A 19,867-nucleotide genomic window follows, 5' to 3' on the forward strand; every position below is an offset into this window, starting at 1 on the left:
ATGCATCATTTGCCTCTGGTGAACCGTTTCGCCGTTATTTTCCGCCGTTGGCGTGATTTCTAACGATTTTTGCCGTTCTCGCGGTTTTAATGGACATTTAAGGGGAAAAGGAGTCGTTAAATAAAGATGACTTAAGAATACTTTTATTTTAGCAATTAAATTTTCTAAATTTCATGTGTTCTAAAAAAATTTGTATTTCTAACTGGTTTTGGTCCAGCAGAAATTTAAATTTAAGGTTTAATTATAATATTGCAAAAAACATTTATGTATATGCGTCAGAGAGAGAGAGAGAAATATACGTTTTAGAGAGAATATAATATAAGTAATTATGTTTGTTTATATTCTTATACAAACTTTAAATGAAGATAGCTAGACTTAGAATAAAGGTATTAACATAAAATCAATTCAAAAGTGTTTTGAAAATTATGTTATTGTTGTTTATATCTGTAAAAAAAACATTTGAAAACATGCCTTATAAGAGTCCTATTTTACTTATACTGGACCTACCTAAAAATGCCGGGACTCGAACTGGGTGCACCTGACGCTATATTCATGTTCACAAACATTGTTTGCATTGAAGAAATATTTACATAGACGTTTATTTTGGTAAAATATTCAAATCGTAACTAAAGTTATGAAGGTTTATAGATTTTTTAAAATAGGGTAGCTTCGCTTCTCCAAAACCGCCAGACATACTTACCAAATGCACATTAGAAGTTAACAGAGGCAAAATTTAAGTTTGTGGTCGGTTTGTTTTTCATCTCACTTAACAAAGGTAATTTTTTCGCGTATTTTCTGTGAAGTTGTGTGTAACCTTTGTGCTTATTACCTCAAACTTTATTAATTATGACCAAATGTTATCCTATTATATAAAGTAGTAAGCGTTTTTGTCTGTCCCGAAGGATCTCGCTAACCGCTGAACCGATATTGTTCTCCTTTACAGTGAAGCTTCTTATAGGTCCTGGGAAGGTTTTAAACTATTTTTGGGTAGGGTGCTTTCACCCCCTCCCCCCCAAAAAAATTTTTTTTTACTCTTTTGAAACTCAAATTTAAAGTGGGATGAGGTCGAATTTTCCTCCTCCTACCTCAAGTGCCCCTAGAGGCTTCTAGGGACGTAGCCGCTAGTCTATAATACAAAGTAGCTTGATGTCTGTCCGTCTGTCTGTCTGTCTGTCCCATAAGATCTCGGTAACCACTGAACCGATCGGATTCTACTCTTCAGGGAATATACCTACTGGTCCTGTGGTGGTTTTAGGCTATTTTCTTGGGGGGTGGGACACCCCCAACCCCCCCCCAAAAAATAAAAAAAACCACCTCCCAAAATTTTTTTTTACATTTTTTGTAAAATCTCAGTAACTGCTGATCAAATTGATCTCGGTAACCACTGAACCGATCGGATTCTACTCTTCTGGGAATATACCTACTGGTCCTCTGGTGGTTTTAAGCTATTTTCTTGGGGGGTGGGACACCCCAACCCCCCCAAAAATAAAAAAATCCCCACTTCCAAAATTTTTTTATTTTTTAACATTTTTGTAAACAAAAACCAGTAATTGGGGTGGGGGAACCCCACTGCAACATGGGGCGAAGCCCCCATGAATCCCCCCCCCCAAAAAAAAAAAATTAATTATTTTAATTTTAATTTTTGTGTATGCGAACAACCTAGGTTTAATTTTTACGAATTGAAATTTTTTTGTACAAATGAAAATTTTTGTGCATAAAACGCACAACCTGGGTTTAATTTTAACACAGAGTAATTAAACAAAGAATATTTTTTTGAATATTTCTATTAAGGAGGATTGACTTCCCATAACTTTATAGGGCGAAGCCCCTAGAGGCTAGTGGCGAAGCCCCTAGAGGCTAGGGGCGAAGCCGCTAGTATTTATATAAAATGGTCATAATTAAGAACAATTTGACTTAATAAGCGCAGTTGACAAAACGGTTACACACAACTTTACGGAAAATACGCAGAAAAAATTACCTTCTTTTTAAGGTAAATACTAATGAAATCTTTTATAGATACTGCTTCTGAAACAGAAGGGAAGTCAGAAATAAATACTAAAACTGGTGAAGAAATCTTTGCTGAGAAAGCGGCCAATGCTGAAAGAGCTGATAAGAGCGCTTTTGCAAGGTATATCTTCTAAATGTATTCTAAACTTTTGTTACAATATTTTACGAATTATATTTAGGTAGAGAATATATTATATTTAGGTAGATTGACCTACAACCTAAGATGGATTTTTTTCCCAGAGTTACAGGAATTACAGGAATAAGCAATTTATTATTCAAAAATGGGCATGAGGCATTTTTTATTACATTTTGTTCTGTTTATTTATACAATTAAATGCTTACCTACGTCTTTTAGTTTTAAACTTTTGTATTTGACTCTTTGATTATTATTATTTCTTTTCTAGGCTTGGTGATAAAGTGAAGGCTAGTCCTAAGGGAAGCATGGGTCACCTTGTTAAACAAGTTCTTGATGCTGCTTCTAGCGTTGAGGAGGGGGAACTCTCTGAATCTTCTTTGGAAAGGTAGGTTATTATTTCGTACACTAGCAAAGTACAATTGCAGCCTAACAAGTTTAAGAAAGAATTTTTATTAACGGCCTGTTTCTGTATTGCATAAAGCGTCTTTAGGTTTAGGGAAGTATCGGGTTCGAGTTTGTTCTACACTGCATATGAAAGTTTGAAAGAGGAATGTCTTGGCTCATTAACAGAGTAAAATCAATGCCATGAACATTTAATATGAATGATAAGTAGTATGTTATGTGTTTATGTGCCTCACAAATTGTAAAAATGTTAATAGCTGTAAATGACAGACAAACATACAAATACATTAGGAAAGGAAACTTTAAATCAAATATCAACTATAAAATCTATAAATTCACAAAATCTAAATAAGGAAATTTTGGTGATTAATTCATATCAGGACCTAAGAAAAACATCAATATATCAAGAGATACAGATATTTATTCTCAAGTAAAAACTTATCTAAAACAGCCATATTGCAATTAATAAACTACAATTTTAAATAGGCTATAGTCATGTTTAAGAAATGCCCCCAATAAACAGATTATAACAAACAGAAAAGAGAATGATTCACATTATCTTTTATAAAATGTACACGACTTATAACGAAGAAAGTTTTTATCTATAATACAAAGTAGAACGATGTCTGTCTGTCTGTCTGTCCGTCTGTCTGTCTGTCCCTTAAGATCTCGGTAACCACTGAACCGATCGGATTCTACTCTTCAGGGTATCTACCTATTGGTCCTGTGGTGGTTTTAAGCTATTTTCTTGGGGGGTGGGACACCCCCAACCCCCCCAAAAACCAAAAAATTCACCCCCAATTTTTTTTTTTTTTTTTTTAAGGAGATTTCCATGGTCCTTTACGATTTTCGCTATATTTTTTTTTATCACCTCTTGGGGCAAAGCCCCTAGAGGCTAGGGGCGAAGCCGCTAGTTTTCTATAAGCCTTTAGAAGATTTTTCTATGTCCATAATGAATCTAAAATATTTGAAAAGGTTAATCATATATAATTATTTTCTAGGCAAAATAATGAACGTAATAAGAGATCTCTTTCTACAGATTCATCAGACGGAACAAGGTATTAATTTTTTAGAATAGCACAGCTGTCGGTTTTGGCATAAAATAGCCACCCAAGGAGCAATTTTATAAGTCTTAATTAGACATTGTATACTACCTAAAGATTATGTTTGTTCTACAACATTAGAAATATTTAGAAACTTTCTTGAAAGCTATCAATGTAAATATAGCTTCCTATGGACAGATATTAGTAAGTTCAAATAGACTAAATATCAAAACCCAGATTATTATCGCAATTGATATTAATATTATTACTTGGGTTTTGCACCAGCTTTTTATGTACTTTGATAAAGTGATGCTCGCAGCTGGCTAAAATAACGATTCCCTCCTATTCATACACGCTCCTTACCTCAACCCCTCCTAATGGTTGAACGAACTGACTAATAAATGAGGTCAATATTAGCGATCTAAATATGTCGATATATCCACGTATGTCCTATATCAATTCCTAACGCCTCTATTTGTAGTTCTGATGAAGAGAAAGAGACAAAGAGGTCAAAGAAGAAGGGAAAGAAAAGCAAGAAGAAGAAATCCAAGAGGTCTAGATCATCATCAAGTGATTCCAGGTAAACCTTTCTATTTCATATTATCACGAATGGACGGACACATAGGTGCGTTTACTCAAAGTTCCCATCGAGAAGCTAGCCACTTTCCCTTATTTTGGAAATTAATTGAAAATAGGATCTTATCCCTGTGGTGCTACCGTTAGGCTGTATCTAGCATTCCCTAACCTGAACTAAAGTAAAAAACAAACTTAAAAACAACCCTTTCCTATTTTTAATTGTTTTCAAAATAAATGGGAGTGGTTTTAAGGGAAATCACCGCCTAATAAATAGATTATTTGGTCAATGTTAAATGCTGAATATTTTTTTCTAGTATGATTCTTTCAGAAAATGATGTTAAAATAGATACTTTTTCTATAGAGTAAAATTATTGGTTGTGAAAAGTTGTTTGAAACTTTTCTAAGTAATTAAAATTCAACACAAATAACCAAAGGTTTTTAGTCTACGATAAAAAAAAATTAGTGGTTATAAAACTTTGGGTACCAGTGTAATTTACAGTCCAATGGCCCATCTTTCCCTTGATTTTATAGACGTGGTTTTTTTTAAGATCCGAAAGTGAGGAGAGGGAAAAGAAGAAATCTAAACATGGTAAGAAGTCGAAGCACAAGAAAAAGAAACATAAGAAAAAGCATTACTCTTCAGATGATTCAGATGCAGGAAAGACAAGAAATAATTACAAATGATTGTCTATTAAGATCTTGCTTACCACTAAAGCCATTAAGTTTTTCATTTAGGGAAGGTACATTAGTCCTGGGATATTTTTTGGGCTCTCATATATTTTTAGATTTAAGTCTTATTTTAGGGATGGTTTAAGGCTACTGTTCAACCCCTCCTTACAGGTAAAAAACAGAACCGTTAGATGCTTTTGGCGCAGCCGCCGCGCTAGTGAAATATGATGATTGATCACATTATAGTCGCTTTTTTAAGCTGCACTGCTTTATTATAAACTTGTTACCCTTGTTTTTCATTGTCTCTAAAATACACAGAATCTAACTTACCAGATAAAAGAGAATTAATGACACTGATTGCTAAAATACAACTTAAGAAAGATAGTCTTAAGAAAAATGAGTTGAGCGCCAAGAAACAGAAAAAGTAAGTATTTACATTATAATATTTCAATGTTATTCTATTCCAAAATAGTAGGGTGTATGTGTGTTTTCTACTAAGAATTATCTTGTAATCTATATTTTTTGCGGATTTTTTTAGTTATATTTTCCCTATGCAGTATGCATTGTATGAGTTATCTCTGTAATAAAATCTTAAAAATTAAAGTATTTTGCATCAATTTTAGTTTTTATGACAGTTTTGTGTAGATTACAAATTAATGTTCTGCTTTTTAACTTCTGACATCAATAGTTATTGTTTGTTTGTTCTTCCTTCTGATTTTAGAGCGTCCTTTTATGGATGTTGTCATTCTTGTTTTTTTACCTAAAGTACCATAAATTAACTTCCTAATGTTGTACAAGGTTTGTATGTCTGTGAGAAAGGGAACTATCCACGAACGAGAGCAAGTGATTCTAAGCACCTTCCAAGATTGACCAATAGTATTATTTTAGTAAATATACTAGGTTTATGTTTAATGTTTAATGTTTATGTTTAATATTTGGTTTATCGACTAAAGAGTTAGGTTTCACCATGGTTTTATATGAAAAAAAACTTTGAAAATTAAAGCATTTTTTGGTGCAATATCATAAAATGTTTGATGAGTTCAAACTGTTTTTAAAAGCTTTGACACTAAAGGGTTGGTAACTTGTAATATTGTTAACAGTTTAATTAAAGTACTTTTGCAATTTACAGCATTTGATGCTTTTCTTTTTTTTTCTGCCGTGTTATTTTATTTTGTCCTTTGAAATCAACAAAGCATTTGATGATATTAAAGCAAAAAACTATTTAACCATGGTGAAACCCAACTTTTTAGTTGATAAAACAAATATTAAACATAACCCTAGTATATTCACTAAAAAAATACTATGGATCAATGCTGGAAGGTGCTTAGAATCACTTGCTTCCATTCGTGGATAGTTCCCTTTGAATATTTTTTTCCATAACAATGACGAACCGTTATTTACATTTTAGGCTCGGGAAAGAAATTAAAGAACTAGAGCTAAAGCTCAATGAATATGTGAAAAACAAAGAAACTGAAACTTCAAACAAATATGGACACGAGAATAAAGATAAAGATAGATCATTGAGTAATGATCACAGATCAGCAAGCAAAGACCACAAAAATGATGAAAGAAAATCTAGAGATATTTCTCATGACAAGGATAAACATGTCAGAAGCAAAGATCATTCTTCTAGACGAAAATCCAGATCTGCTAGCAAAGGCAACAGGCGTTCATCAAGATCTCAAGACCACCGAAGACCCTCTGATCGTTTTGATTCTAAACAATCTGGAAAACGTCGGTCGAATGAACGTAAATCTGACGACAGGGGCAGCAATTCTAAAGATGATTTAAGATACGAGCTAGAAATATGTAAAAGTAATAGAAGAAATAATGATGAAAGATTGAATAGAAGCAGACATGCAAGAGATTCTAGAACTAAGAGTCCTGTCTTCAAATTAGTCAGAAGTCCAAGAAAATCCGCGAGTCCCAGAAGAATTTCGTCCAGTTCTAAGAAAATATCCGCGAGTAACCTTGTTTTTCCGGATGGTAATTCTAGAAGAAATTCTGCGGGAAGTGATTCAGGTAGGAATAGTTATTTATCACATCGTAGGTATTATAGACAGCTTTCCGCTGATATTAAAATAAAAAGATTATAAGTTTAAAACTAGGTTTGTTAGTCCTGAGGGACCGAAGGCTCAGGCTAACAAAATTGGTATTGATTTTATTATGCGTGGAAAATTGTCTGCAATACGATAATCATAATGTAATGATTTTTCAGTTTGGCTGATAACCGTTTTATATCCTCTGGAAATTAATTTTTCTTTCTTTTTAAATGTACCTACTTACCTACCTTTTTTTTGTTTAGATAAGGAGAGAAAAAGATCCCCAACCAAACGCAACCTATTACGCGGAGATAAAACTGTACCAAATTCTTCACTAGCCGACAGACTCTTCAAGAAAGAAAGCATTAAAATAGAACAAGAAGCTAAAAGACCCAAGAAGGACCATCCATTAACTGAGAAAGTGAGGTAATTAGTATATCAAATTAATGACGTTTTTTGCAGGTTGAAAGGGGACATTGTGCTGTTTATTGATAGCATTGATGAGCAAAAAGCTATTTCTCTTCTTGTGCAGAATATACAATACAACCCTGCTTAACATTTTTAAGCACTTCAACCAATACTTAAAGTTAAAATAAGTAAACAGAAAAAAATTTTAACTTTGAAGACGATAAGAAAAATTTAAAACACTAATTTTCAGGTCAAAGGTTGAGAAATCTGTCAAAAGTGAGGACAGGGACAGAGGCAGGTCTAGCACATACAAACATGAAAAGAAGAAAGATGGGAATCTGAAATCTGTGATCAGTTTTAATCTTGAAGGAAATTATAGTTGTCATGTTTTAACACTGATTTATCCTTATAATAAAGTAACATGAACTCTGCGTATTTGTATGTGTGTCTGTACCGAAGGATCTCGCTAACCGCTTAAATGATATGGTTAACATTTACTATCTAGTCCTTGGAAGGTATGTTTGGCCTCACATTTCGTCTTTAATTTCCCTGCTGTGCTTAAAGGTCACTAAATTGCAGTACTGACCTTTTGAGTTAAGGTCAAATGTCAGAACGTCTTTTTTTAGCAGTTAAAAGAAATTATATGTAAGGTCGAAGTAATCACAATAGGTTAACACGTAATTGGGTAGCGTTATTAAATTAATCTTAGTTTTTATATGTGCTTGTCTTTTCCAGAGATCTAAAAGGATAAGACATTGGCCGATAAATTTATGTACATCATCAATGATGATACACAAAATTACCCCTTCTGTAGATTAAAATTAGTAGTTGAAACGTTTGAACATTCATCTTAATAAATCAACAAATCAAAATTCCCTCAAGTCCCCAAAGTTGTTAAGCTAACGAATTAGAAAACGTTATTATAAAACTTTGGGGACTAGTGTCATAAACAGCCGATTGTACCCTCTCTCTCTCTCTGGTCTTTTCCCTTATTAAGAAACATGAAAACTTATATTTATGAAACTGCAGACACAGACGAGAAAGGAAATGTTAGCATTGTTGAAGAAATAGTAGTCGAAGAGTATGAAGAAGTTTTTGAATCTGCCGATAATTCCAGAAATTATTCCATGTCAAGGACGTTAAATGCCTCCGTTGAATGCCTGGTAAGTTATTTGCACAAAATATTAGTATTAGAATTAAAAAGGATTGTATCAAATTCTTTTATACAAACAATTTTAGGGTCTCATAAGGGATAAAACAATGGACGATAGATAGATGTTCTTCCCCTATACCCATTCCTTTTATAGATTAAAATAATTGATGTTTGGACATAACTACTTTTGAACCAACCAAATGAAAAACCCAATGTTTTTTTAACCAACTTTTAAAAAAGTATGTTTGTAATACTTTGGATACTAGTGTATTTAAAATTCAATGCCCCCTCTCTCACTGGGTGTAGGCACTTGTGTTTAAAGTTTTAATTACAGTACACGGGAGAGGGGGGGAGGGTTATATATCCTCTATTTGTAACCCTTTTAAATGTTTTCTTGAATTTAGGATCCATCAGCTATACATCTCCCAGACGAGCCCAGAGATGAACTAGATATTCCTTTGCCAGGGACCAATACTTAAACATTCATTCTTGGGATTAGGGGCAGTTCACAGTAAAATAATCCTGGAATCGAGTATCTTCTTTTTTTGCTGATAACAATGATATACGTTCATACTTTATTCATTAGAATAATATTACTGAAAATTATAGTAATTTTGAATCTTAAACAGTAATTTGAAAGTCGCTTTAAAATACCTCAATTACATCACGAGAAATCCTTGTATAAAAGTAATCAATAATAAAAATTAAAGCTATAAAATGATTATATTTATGAAAAAGTGTTTGTCAAACCAGGTTTGGATGATTCAAATGTAAACACTTATGAAACCTCAGTCGGGGCATTTGTTGAAACTCCACTAGATGAAGATTTTTCCAATGATATCAACAAATTGAAGGTAAGGCAATTGTCTCTTGTAGTATGTGTCTAGTTTCACAGATATGAAAGAGAATGCATCGTAATTTCCTTGACAATAAATTTCTTCTTTCTTCCTTCCGTCTGTCAATAAAAATACTTAAATTATTTTAATTGTGTTGTAAGGTTACTTTACTGATGAGAATCTGGTATAAACCTTTTTTTTCAAAGTATGTCTCTTTTATGTTAAATGTAAAGAATTTTTTTCTTTGTAAACATTTTTTTTGCACTTAGGTATCAAATGTAATTTATTGAATAATCCCAATTTAATAATACTTGGATATCTTACACCAGATTATCATGTACTCTAATAAAATGAAACCTGTAGCTGGCTAAAATAACGATTGCCCTATACACCCCCTTTACCCCATTCCCTCCCCTCCTTCTGGATGGTGTCCATGTTAGAAATCTAAATTGACAATAATCCATATATATATTCTATATCGATTACTATTCCATATTTTGTGTAAAGGAATCTGTAAAGAAGAAAAAGAAGAATGAAGAATTAATGGAGAAAGATCATGCAGATTCACCAAAGTATCTCAAAGACTTGTTCAATGCTTCATTTGAAAAAGTTGAGGTAGATTATTTTAATCATAGAAATTATGGGGAGTGAAAACTATGTCAATAAAACTTTATCTTTGTGAATTTATAACTTTAAGAATTGGGATACAGGGAAAGGACAACGAAGATACTAAATGCGTCCTCTTCCCCCAAAAAATCACCAGAGGAAAACTTAAGATAATGAAGAAGGGTTACCATAAAAAAAAATTACAGTTACTTAATTTAAAACACATTGAAAATAAGGGAGGGTGTCAGTTTTTGTTTATTAGTGTTTTGTTTCAAGGTCGGGTTAGGTTTTATTAGGTACAGGGTAGCCCTACATGGTTTATAACGTTTGGAGAGGGAATACTTATTTATTTTACAGTTATTTCCCCCTCCCACTGCTCTCTCTCTCTTTCTCTCTACTGTGTCCTAGAAATGCAAACACTCATATATTTATTTTTAGTCGAAACAAAAGCCTGCTGTGACAAGAAAATTTATGTTGGCCGAAAATGGCAACGTAATCCCTAATGCCGAATTTGAACAACAGGAAAATTGATATTTTAATCACTTGTGGCAAAAATCCGGACTGCTTGTTGTCGGGAATTTGATGGGATCGAAATTCAGACTACATCGCATCATAAGAAAGTCGTTGAAAGTTGTATCTTTTCTATGTAATAGGAAGAGTTAGTGGAATGCCTTGGCTTATAAAGGTTATGCTATCAAAACTTGGGTTTCTTGTCACTAAAAGCATGGAGGGAGGGGACATTGGGCTTTTTATTACACTAGTCTCCAAAGTTTTATAACAGCGCTTTCTTATTCGTTGCCGTTACAACTTTGGGGACTTTTAAATCTTGATTGGTTGGTTCATTAAGTTAAGTTTCAACCACTAATTGTAATCTTTAGAAAGAATAATTTTGTGTATCTTAATTGGTGATGTACATCAATTTATCTTCCATTGTCCTATCCCTTAAGATCCCAGATTAAAAATACTCATCTCATTTTGCATGCGTTTGAACCTTTAACTTGAAGGTACAATTTTTTTTCAGATTACCTAATTTAAAAGCTGACTACCTAATAAATTAAACTAATTGATTCCATATGAAATATAACCCAAAAAATACTTAAGTAAACCTAAGTTTAATTTAGTTCATAAAACATGCTATGTTTAATATGAAAAAAAAATTTCAATTTGTACAGGAAACCAGAAAAGTTACTATTAAGGATGCAGAAGGAAACAGGTTAATCATCTTTATTTTCTCAAAGTTTTTTTTTGGCCAACGAATGGAAAACACGTTCAAGAAATCTTAAGCTACAGACGAAAAAATTCCAATAGGGTGAATAGGGGATGAGATAACAAAATTGAAATAGTCTTTGAAATGGCAATAATCCTTCATTTGAACCACTAATTAATAGAATTAAAGGAAAGTTTAGCTCAACTAATTTAGTTTGTCGTTCTTGTTTGAAATTTGGTTATATTATATTTAGTTTTGAAGAAGAGGAGACCCGTGTAGTTAAGACCATCCAATCACCTGTACTAGACTCCTGGAAGGCAGTTGGGGAACCTGGACTGGGTGCCTGGCAAACAGGTCCAGAACCTGGACAGCATGGAGGTTATGGGGGAGCAGGAATAAAGAAAACTTCCTGGGAAGAAGGTGCCGAATGGCTAGCACAACAAGGTAATGTATTATTAAAATTCTATAGTGACCAGGGCTTTAAAGGGATAAATTGATAAACATCCACAATGATGAGAAACAAATTTACCCCTTCTGTAGATTTAAATTATTGGTTGAAACGTTAAACCAATAAACAAGCTTTAAATGCTAGACCGCTAAAAGATTCATATATTAAGCTCTTGATAAACATGTATTTGGAACTTTTAAAACATTAATGCCGTTCTATACATTTAAATGCATGATTTAAATTGACTATTTTAACAATCTTAATTTAGAAATGATATTTTAGATGCTCAAAAACCAACATTGGTTAAGACACTTGACTTGGGCGACGATATGTTCCGCAGAAGAGAGAGCAACGACAGGAGAAAAGAAGAACAGCGCTACGTTGATGATGACAATAACATGTACAGCAGGAGGAAAAGAGGCAGAGACTCTTCGGAATCTGATGGTTCAGATTATTCAGATCGCAAACACCGTTCTTCTAAAGACAGACATAGACACAGGTCTCGTGATAAGTATGACAGATACAAAGAATCGTCAAAAGAGAATACAGATAGATTTGGGCGCAATCGAGATATCAATGCATCAGATAGCAGCCATAAAAGTCGCAGAAGATCTAGTGAAAAATCTGATAATTTTGATAAAAATACGCGAAAGCGTAACAAGTCAGGCAATTATGACGAAATACCCCGAAAATCATTTGAGAAGTCAACTGAAATTGAAGAAAATCAAAGAATGGTGTGGGATAGTAAAAGAGGAACCTATGTCAAGTTGACAGAATTAGATCCTGAACAAAGACAACGTTATGAACAAACACCTGAATTTAGTAACAGACGATCAGCTGATTTGGAAGGTAATCCAAAACAAAATGATAATCCTGCTAATATTTTAAACAAACCTCATGACAGTTCAGTTGAATTTATTAATGAAAGTCCAAGGAAATTGCCACTACCAGCCAATACTGTCAAGTCCAGAAGCTGCTCCTCATCAAGACACTCCCAAGAAGGTGAATACAACAACAAGGGATACAATTATGAGAACAAATACAGTGAGACAGCAAGTCAGCAGTACAACCATCATAGCAGAGAGTCGTCGCAACAAGACAGGAAGTCCAGATGGGATCATAAAAGTGATCCCTATTACAATAAGCGTCAAAGTTTTGGTGGATATGAACGGAATCAACGTGGCTCCATTCTTGGATCAGGTTTGTTTGATTATTAATTTGTTTACTTTATACCCTAAGTAGCGCAGCAATAAACAGACACTTTTGTGAAGTTTAAACAAAATTATAAGTATATTGGTTGCAAAACTGCTTAAATACAGGATACTGGACATACTCACATTTTTAGGACTTATAGAGAAGCTCGCTTATAATATTGTATGTTGTCCTAGGAATCATAATTCCAAAAATCAGATTATAAGCAGCGTTTCGGAGCCGTTTAATTTTGATGCGGCTCCGGCTCCTACCTTAAAATTAATATATCAATTTTTGTTCATTATTGAATTTGATAATAGTTATTTCTTTCATCGTATTATAAACGGTTTTCCGTGGATATAGAATGTACAATTATAAAATTAAAACTAGTTTTTTTAGCCCCGAGATGCCGAAGGCACGGACTAAAAAAACTAGTTTTAATCTTATGATTGTACATTTCTATATTCGTAGAAAACTGGATATAATACGATGCTAGACATAGTTTTTTCGTAAGATGAGAACCGGTTCCTATCCACCGGATTCGAATGAATACGAGAAAATAAAATAAATAATATAAAATATTTTGCTTTTATTTGATTAAAGCTATATAAAAGTAGAAGGATGTGTGTTTATTTGTTAAGTAATAAAAGTTTTTTTCAGTTTATTATATGGAAATACCTAGACCGTTGCCAAATTATAATATTACTTTAAAAAATCATTTTTAGCTTATCTGGAGCTGGAGCCGTTTTTAACGAAAAATACTGCTCCGGCTCCACCAAAAATGTTGCTGCTCCCGGCTCCGGCTCCGAAACGCTGATTATAAGGATGAATTGAATATATCACATGAAAAATTGTTGTCAAAAAAGTAATAAATCAGCATGTTTTAAATGGACGTACGGGGGATGGGAAAAAAGACACCTCGTAATGATTATAGAGCTGCTTCGCTTTCTAAATTGCTATAAAATAGAATAGAAATAAAACATACAAAGTTGAAATCGATAGGACAATTCTTAGATGTCTAAGTTAACGAAAAGAGATAACCGTTACAATACGTACGGACGGCCCTAATGTAGAAAAACTTCGCTTTTACCTAGTATCTGACAAATATCACAAATTTATTTGTTATTTTTGTAGGTCCAGGAACATATGTTCATCGTACAGAGGTGACGACAACCACCAGAGAGTTCAACAAGGACGGTAATGTTGTCATGGAGCGCAGAGAGTTCACGGAGGAGACACAACAGTTTCAAAATACAGATAACAGGTTGACAATTTTAACATTTCTATAAAACTATTTAGTTTGATCTTAAACTAAAGATTAAATTGTAACGTAACAAGATATACATCCTATTACATAAAGTAGTAAGCTTTTTTGTCTGTAGTCAAGGATCTGGAAACCGTTTAACTGATACGGTTCTCCTTTACAGTGACGCTACGTCCAGAGAAAGTTCATAACCTTTTTTGGGACAGAGTACGAACACCCTCCCAAGAGAAATCGTCCCTAGAAAAAAATAACCCCTACTTCCAAAAAGTAGTATATTTGGATTCATCATATATTGCCAAATAACAACATAGGCTCTAATATCTTTTTTAGCATGCCCTTATGTGAATTTATAGCTACTGTTATTAAATGTACTTGGATCACAAGATCGTTGGCTGTAGGGAGGGGGGGGGGGCGGGGGGGGTGGGGGTGGAATATTATTCGACCCTCTACTTTAAATCTAGTTTATAAAGGAAACATTTGATAGGCTGAAGGTACCCTCCCCAAAATTGTTATAAACCTTTTCTGGACCTAATGGAAGGCTTCGCTATATAGGAGAACCAAATCAGTTCAGCAGTTAGCAAGATCCTTCGTCACAGACAGACACAGACATCTAACTTATTGCTTTCATAAAAAGATTGTATTTCAGCTTATACCAATAACCAAAATAAAAGATAAACCTTTTCCTAACCTTCAGGAAGGCTTCTTTGCAAAGGAGAATCAAACCAGTTCAGCGGTTAGCAAGATCCTTCGTCACAGACAGACACAGACATCTAACTTATTGCTTTCATAAAAAGATTGTATTTCAGCTTATACCAATAACCAAAATAATTCGAATAAAATTTCGAAACCTTTATGTGAAACACGTAGTAGAATTGACGGACTTTTTTTTGCTTCCCAAATATTATTTTGGTTTAGCTTGTTGGCTATACCTTATTCGTGATTTAGTTTTACTGGCAATGGCCAGAATAGTGAACCTGCAGAACCGGCCAATGGTCACCAGGATGAAGGAAAGGCTGGCGCATTCAGGAAAGGTCCTGATTGTGATATACGGGGTTATGACAACAACCCAGAGGATTCACAAGACCCAGCAGTAGTAGCTGAAGGCTCGTTGGGTCTTGGGGGTGTTGGTAATATCATTAAGCTGTTAAGAGTAAGCCAAAGCCTTGAAGAAAATCGTAATAGCAGTGACAGGAAAGATTCATTATTTAATGAAAAAAACAACCTATATTTTTAAATTTTATTCTTGGAATACAATTTTTCATTAATGAAATAGATAATTAGTTAGTTCCAGTTTAGGTGTCTTTGCATTTTAAATCTTATAGATTATCCAAATAAAGTACCAAATAAAGTAGGTAGTAAAAATGGTAGGGGGGAGGGGATATTCAAAGGGAATATAATAAAATAGGTCATATTATTTAAGGTCCCTTAAAGGCTTGCAGATTTGCAGAGTAATTTCACTATTTAAATAATGATCCTTAAACAGGGATGTTGATGTGCGAAGAAGGTCCGACTATGGAGGCCGTTTTGATGATAGAAGCCAGCGTAATTCACCTAATAATGACCGCAGAAGGTAAATTTATTTGTGTTAAACTATTTTTTTGAAAGCGACTTTAAATGTAAGAACTATTTTCTATCCTTTCCTGAATAGAGCAATTTTACAACATATTTCATAAATTTTTGTGTTGAATTATATTTTTTAAAAGTGCTGTCACTATATTTGTGTTTTATTTGGTGTGCTAAGCTTTTATCTAATGTTGTCATGATTGATATAATTGAGGTAATTTAAATAATCTATAAATATAGATGTATAACCAGACAACTACCTGGATTCCTCTTTTTGGGACCTTTTTTGTCTGTTATCAAATTGCCTGATCTTTTGTAGCGACTTAGCTATTGTAATATTACCGACGCTATTGGTTGATTTTTTAAAGACCCAATTGATAGTCGACACAGGGTCATCGGGGTTATTTAACCCAGGGAGTAAGGGAGGGGACAATGGATCCAATATTCAATTTCTAAGAGTCTCAGACTTTGGGTACTGACTTAAAGGAAATGTGCAAGAATTCAGCAGGTTCTGTCAGACTTTGGGTACTAGCGCATCAATGCCCCGCTAACAGGCTGAGTTAGTTTTGAATATAGCAGACAGAAAAATTTGTTATTGCATGGGTGGTTTTTAAAAAATATTTTCCAAGAAAATGTCATTTCATGTATATATATGTGTTAAACAATCCAAGAACCCCTTGATTTAGGTGGCATTAAAAAATATATGAGAAGGGTTGATGAAGTTCTAAACACGATTTTTCTAGTGATTAATTACAGAATATTACTACATTGTGTTGTACTGGTAATTTAATTTTCAAGTAAATGATTTTTTTGTTCTAAATTATATAACCATGATCCCTTTACAATTTTGGTCAAATTTTCTTGATAAATCTGGTTTTCATTGCTTTTTAGCGAAAACTCTTGAATTGAATTAATTGCCCATTGTCCCCTCCCTTACTCCCTGTATTTAACCCCTTACCCCTATATTGTTTTACTCTAATGTAATTTGTAATTTCAGAAGTCTTCCCTACAAGAGGAATGTATCTAATGAAGATAGAGACGATGATGATCATAAACTTGAAATTTTAAGAAGAAAGGAGCAAGGAATACTAAGATTGCAAGAACAGGTATGATTTACTCCACGATTTAAAATTAATTTACGCTGGATGCAGACCGGTATTGAACCATTTATAAAAATAAAATACATTTAGTAATTATGGTTTTATTCATAATAAAGATAGTAGGGTTTGAACTGAAAAAAGATTAAACCTTTTTGTTGTTGTTGAAGGGCCTTTGACCCTTTGGGTCCAAGCAAAACAAGAATCTAGTGGTCATTTCTATATCTGCTGTCATTCTTTATAATATACTAGAAAATTAATTATAAGTAGATTAAAATTTGTATAGGTACCTATTGTATAGTTCTTCTCTTAAGAAGCATGGATGTTGGTTATTAGTCAAGGATACATTCCCTTTGCTTCCATCTATAATACAAAGTAGAACGATGTCTGTCTGTCTGTCCGTCCGTCCCTTAAGATCTCGGTAACCACTGAACCGAACCGATCGGATTCTACTCTTCAAGGAATATACCTACTGGTCCTGTGGTTGTTTAAGGCTATTTTTTGGGGGGTTGGGACACCCCCAACCCCCCTCCAAAAACAAAAAATCCCCCCCATTTTTTTGTAGGGGTCCTTTTACGTATTTCGCCAAAAAAAAAATTTTTATCACCTCTTAGGGCAAAGCCCCTAGAGGCTAGGGGCGAAGCCACTAGTATATCATAATTTGATATGATTAGGCTGAAGAGAATCGACCCAAACTGACCGAGAATAAAAATGATTGGGACCATGGACGCGGCATTTGGGACATCAAAACAGGAGGTAGGTGTATCTTTAGCAGGGATATACGGATAGGACAATCGATCTAAAATTCATTTTCTTGGATGTCTTAGACATTGGTCACTACGACTAATGCAAAGATTGTAAAAATTTGGGCTATGGCGCACAGAATACCGCCAAATTTGTTACTTTTCCAGCAGAACAAACTCGACAAAAACAGTTAACATAATTAGACATATGTAAGTTTTAAAACAAATTGTTTAAACTTTACTTAATTAAGTTTAGTTTATGAATATTAAAAACCTTAACGAAATCTAAACAATTCTAGCTAAACATTAAATATTTTTCTGCATTGGATAATATAAAAATGAAACCCTCCAAAACATATCTATAATACAAAGTAGAATGATGTCTGTCCGTCCGTCTGTCCCTTAAGATCTTGGTAACCACTGAACCGATCGGATTCTACTCTTCAGGGAATATACCTACTAGGGCGGGTTCATATCGGAATTAGACAAAGAGGGGATATGCAACAGATAGAATTAACCTTTAAAACATTTCTTACCGAAAAGAATTTTAAAAAATTGAGTTTTAGAACGCGACCACTAAAAAAAAGATTTGATTACTTATTAATATACAAAGACGACATTCAATTTTTTTTAGAATCAGAACTATGGCTTCATGGTGCTCCCTGGAAAGGCCTTGAGGAGCTGAATCAGGAACTTTTGTCCGTTTCAAAATATCTCGATCCTAGCCTTAAAAATCACTAAAAAAAACACATTTTTTAAAGGTTTGTTGAGAATTGTCCAATTTGTAGAGGTTTTTTAGATTTTCTCAGGCTAGGAACGAGATTTTTTGAAACGGTCAAAAGTTCCTGATTTTACTCCCCAATGCCTTTCCTGGGAGCACCATGAAGCCATAGTTCTAATTCAATAAATTTTTTACTCCAATTTACAAATAGCTATACAATTAAATGTCTGGTCGTCAGCGGTTTTAAGACTTAAGATAAATTTTAAATCATCCAGAGGTGTTTTATACTCATACAAATCATTTGCAGATCCCCGCTTTGGCCTCAGAAAAAAAATGTCTAAAATCGACCCACCCTAATACCTACTGGTCCTGTGGTGGTTTTAGGCTATTTTCTTGGGGGTAGGGGGACACCCCCAACCCCCCTAAAAACAAAAAATCCCCCCACCAATTTTTTTTAAAAATAGTGGTGGAGTGGGGGCTCTCCAGATAATAAAAGATTTAATTAAATTATACCTCTTGGGTCAAAGCCCCTAGAGGCTAGGGGCGAAGGCTAGTTTCTAAATAAAATATGACAATGCAAACTTTTACTTGAGATATTCTCATGAATAAATTCTCCATTGTACTACAATTCAATTCAATTCAATTTGTTGACGTTTGCTGCTTTTAAAGTTTGGTTGCAACTACAATAAAAACCTTAAACTTTAAAAATCCGCTGAACGTTGTCTATAATATGATGCTATAATTAACTATTACATTTTAGACTACATGGCCACAGAGAATCAGGATATACCTGTATCACAACTCAATACAAAGTTGATTAAAAAGCTATCCACAGATCCAGAGCAAATGTAAGTAGACATTTTTATTTTTTTGCAGTATGACTTCGAAACCGATGGATTAGAACTGTTTTTTTAGTCAAGTCATATTGAAAAATCTTGTACAGCATCGAATTACATACAATTTTCCACAAATATTAACTAAAAATCATAAAATTAATACCTCATTTGTTAGCCTTGGCCTTTGGTCCCTCGGGGCTAACAAGATCTTATAATTTCTAACCGCAGAAAGCTGTCTATAATACGATGCGAAAAATAACTAAAAAACAATCTGTTACTTACAGAAATTCTATGTTTTATGTTGTTTAATATCTAAACTACAACAACAAACTATGAGAGACAAACAAAGAGGGGTTTAGAATAGATATTCAGTGTTCATAGAAAGAGAGGGAGAAAAGATAGAAAAATCAAGAATCCTTACAACTTCAAACATTTGTTTAGCTTGATTGACGGGCCAAGTAAGTTGTATGCTTAATGCTCTTTGGAAAGGGTTATCTTCATACACTAAAATGACAGTCTTAAATAGCGGTCGAGAAAATTATATTTACTTTTTGAATGGACTGACGGACAAATTGAGTTATAGAGTACCTTTGCTACAAAAAGTAGAAAGATTGTTAAGTGATTTTTAATCAATATTTATTGATCTTTTAAAGTTTAGCTCATACCTCTAAATAGTCTAGATAATAAAAAATTAATTTGCTAATTTTCTTAAAAACAAATATTTTAGTAATCAATATTTTGAGATCATTACGTTATTTAGAAAATGAGGTTGGCAACATCCAACAAATAATAGCGAAAATCCTGGATAAAAAAAACTTATGTGTTAAGAACAGCTCAGTGCCTAATTAGCGATATATTGAAAATCCCCATTCCTTTATTTTGAATTAATTATTTTACCTTAGGTTAAGTTAAATTGTGT

The 19,867-nt window shown here is 33.5% G+C and overlaps 1 protein-coding gene across 4 annotated transcripts in view; it reads left to right on the forward strand.

The window, feature by feature from the left end:
* Nucleotides 1-19,867, forward strand: part of LOC145328785 (uncharacterized) — a 62,979-nt gene that overhangs the window by 4,520 nt on the left and 38,592 nt on the right. For all 4 annotated transcript variants that reach the window (XR_013882634.1, XR_013882635.1, XM_080172640.1 and 1 more), the window contains 23 exons: nucleotides 2,017-2,128; nucleotides 2,412-2,528; nucleotides 3,547-3,603; nucleotides 4,070-4,168; nucleotides 4,713-4,819; nucleotides 5,149-5,257; nucleotides 6,242-6,855; nucleotides 7,139-7,301; nucleotides 7,534-7,650; nucleotides 8,311-8,446; nucleotides 8,841-8,897; nucleotides 9,186-9,290; nucleotides 9,780-9,887; nucleotides 10,317-10,396; nucleotides 11,047-11,091; nucleotides 11,339-11,529; nucleotides 11,816-12,733; nucleotides 13,859-13,988; nucleotides 14,934-15,175; nucleotides 15,468-15,558; nucleotides 16,549-16,657; nucleotides 17,323-17,404; nucleotides 18,873-18,960. Coding sequence is in view for 2 of the 4 variants with exons in the window: in XM_080172640.1 (XP_080028766.1) it covers nucleotides 2,017-2,128; nucleotides 2,412-2,528; nucleotides 3,547-3,603; nucleotides 4,070-4,168; nucleotides 4,713-4,819; nucleotides 5,149-5,257; nucleotides 6,242-6,855; nucleotides 7,139-7,301; nucleotides 7,534-7,650; nucleotides 8,311-8,446; nucleotides 8,841-8,897; nucleotides 9,186-9,290; nucleotides 9,780-9,887; nucleotides 10,317-10,396; nucleotides 11,047-11,091; nucleotides 11,339-11,529; nucleotides 11,816-12,733; nucleotides 13,859-13,988; nucleotides 14,934-15,175; nucleotides 15,468-15,558; nucleotides 16,549-16,657; nucleotides 17,323-17,404; nucleotides 18,873-18,960 (3,877 nt within the window). In the remaining 2 variants the exon portion in view is untranslated. The remainder of the gene's footprint in view (nucleotides 1-2,016; nucleotides 2,129-2,411; nucleotides 2,529-3,546; nucleotides 3,604-4,069; nucleotides 4,169-4,712; nucleotides 4,820-5,148; nucleotides 5,258-6,241; nucleotides 6,856-7,138; nucleotides 7,302-7,533; nucleotides 7,651-8,310; nucleotides 8,447-8,840; nucleotides 8,898-9,185; nucleotides 9,291-9,779; nucleotides 9,888-10,316; nucleotides 10,397-11,046; nucleotides 11,092-11,338; nucleotides 11,530-11,815; nucleotides 12,734-13,858; nucleotides 13,989-14,933; nucleotides 15,176-15,467; nucleotides 15,559-16,548; nucleotides 16,658-17,322; nucleotides 17,405-18,872; nucleotides 18,961-19,867) is intronic.

Source organism: Acartia tonsa, chromosome 9 (assembly GCF_053477335.1).
Source record: "Acartia tonsa isolate MP-2025a chromosome 9, ASM5347733v1, whole genome shotgun sequence".
NCBI lineage: Eukaryota > Metazoa > Arthropoda > Copepoda > Calanoida > Acartiidae > Acartia > Acartia tonsa.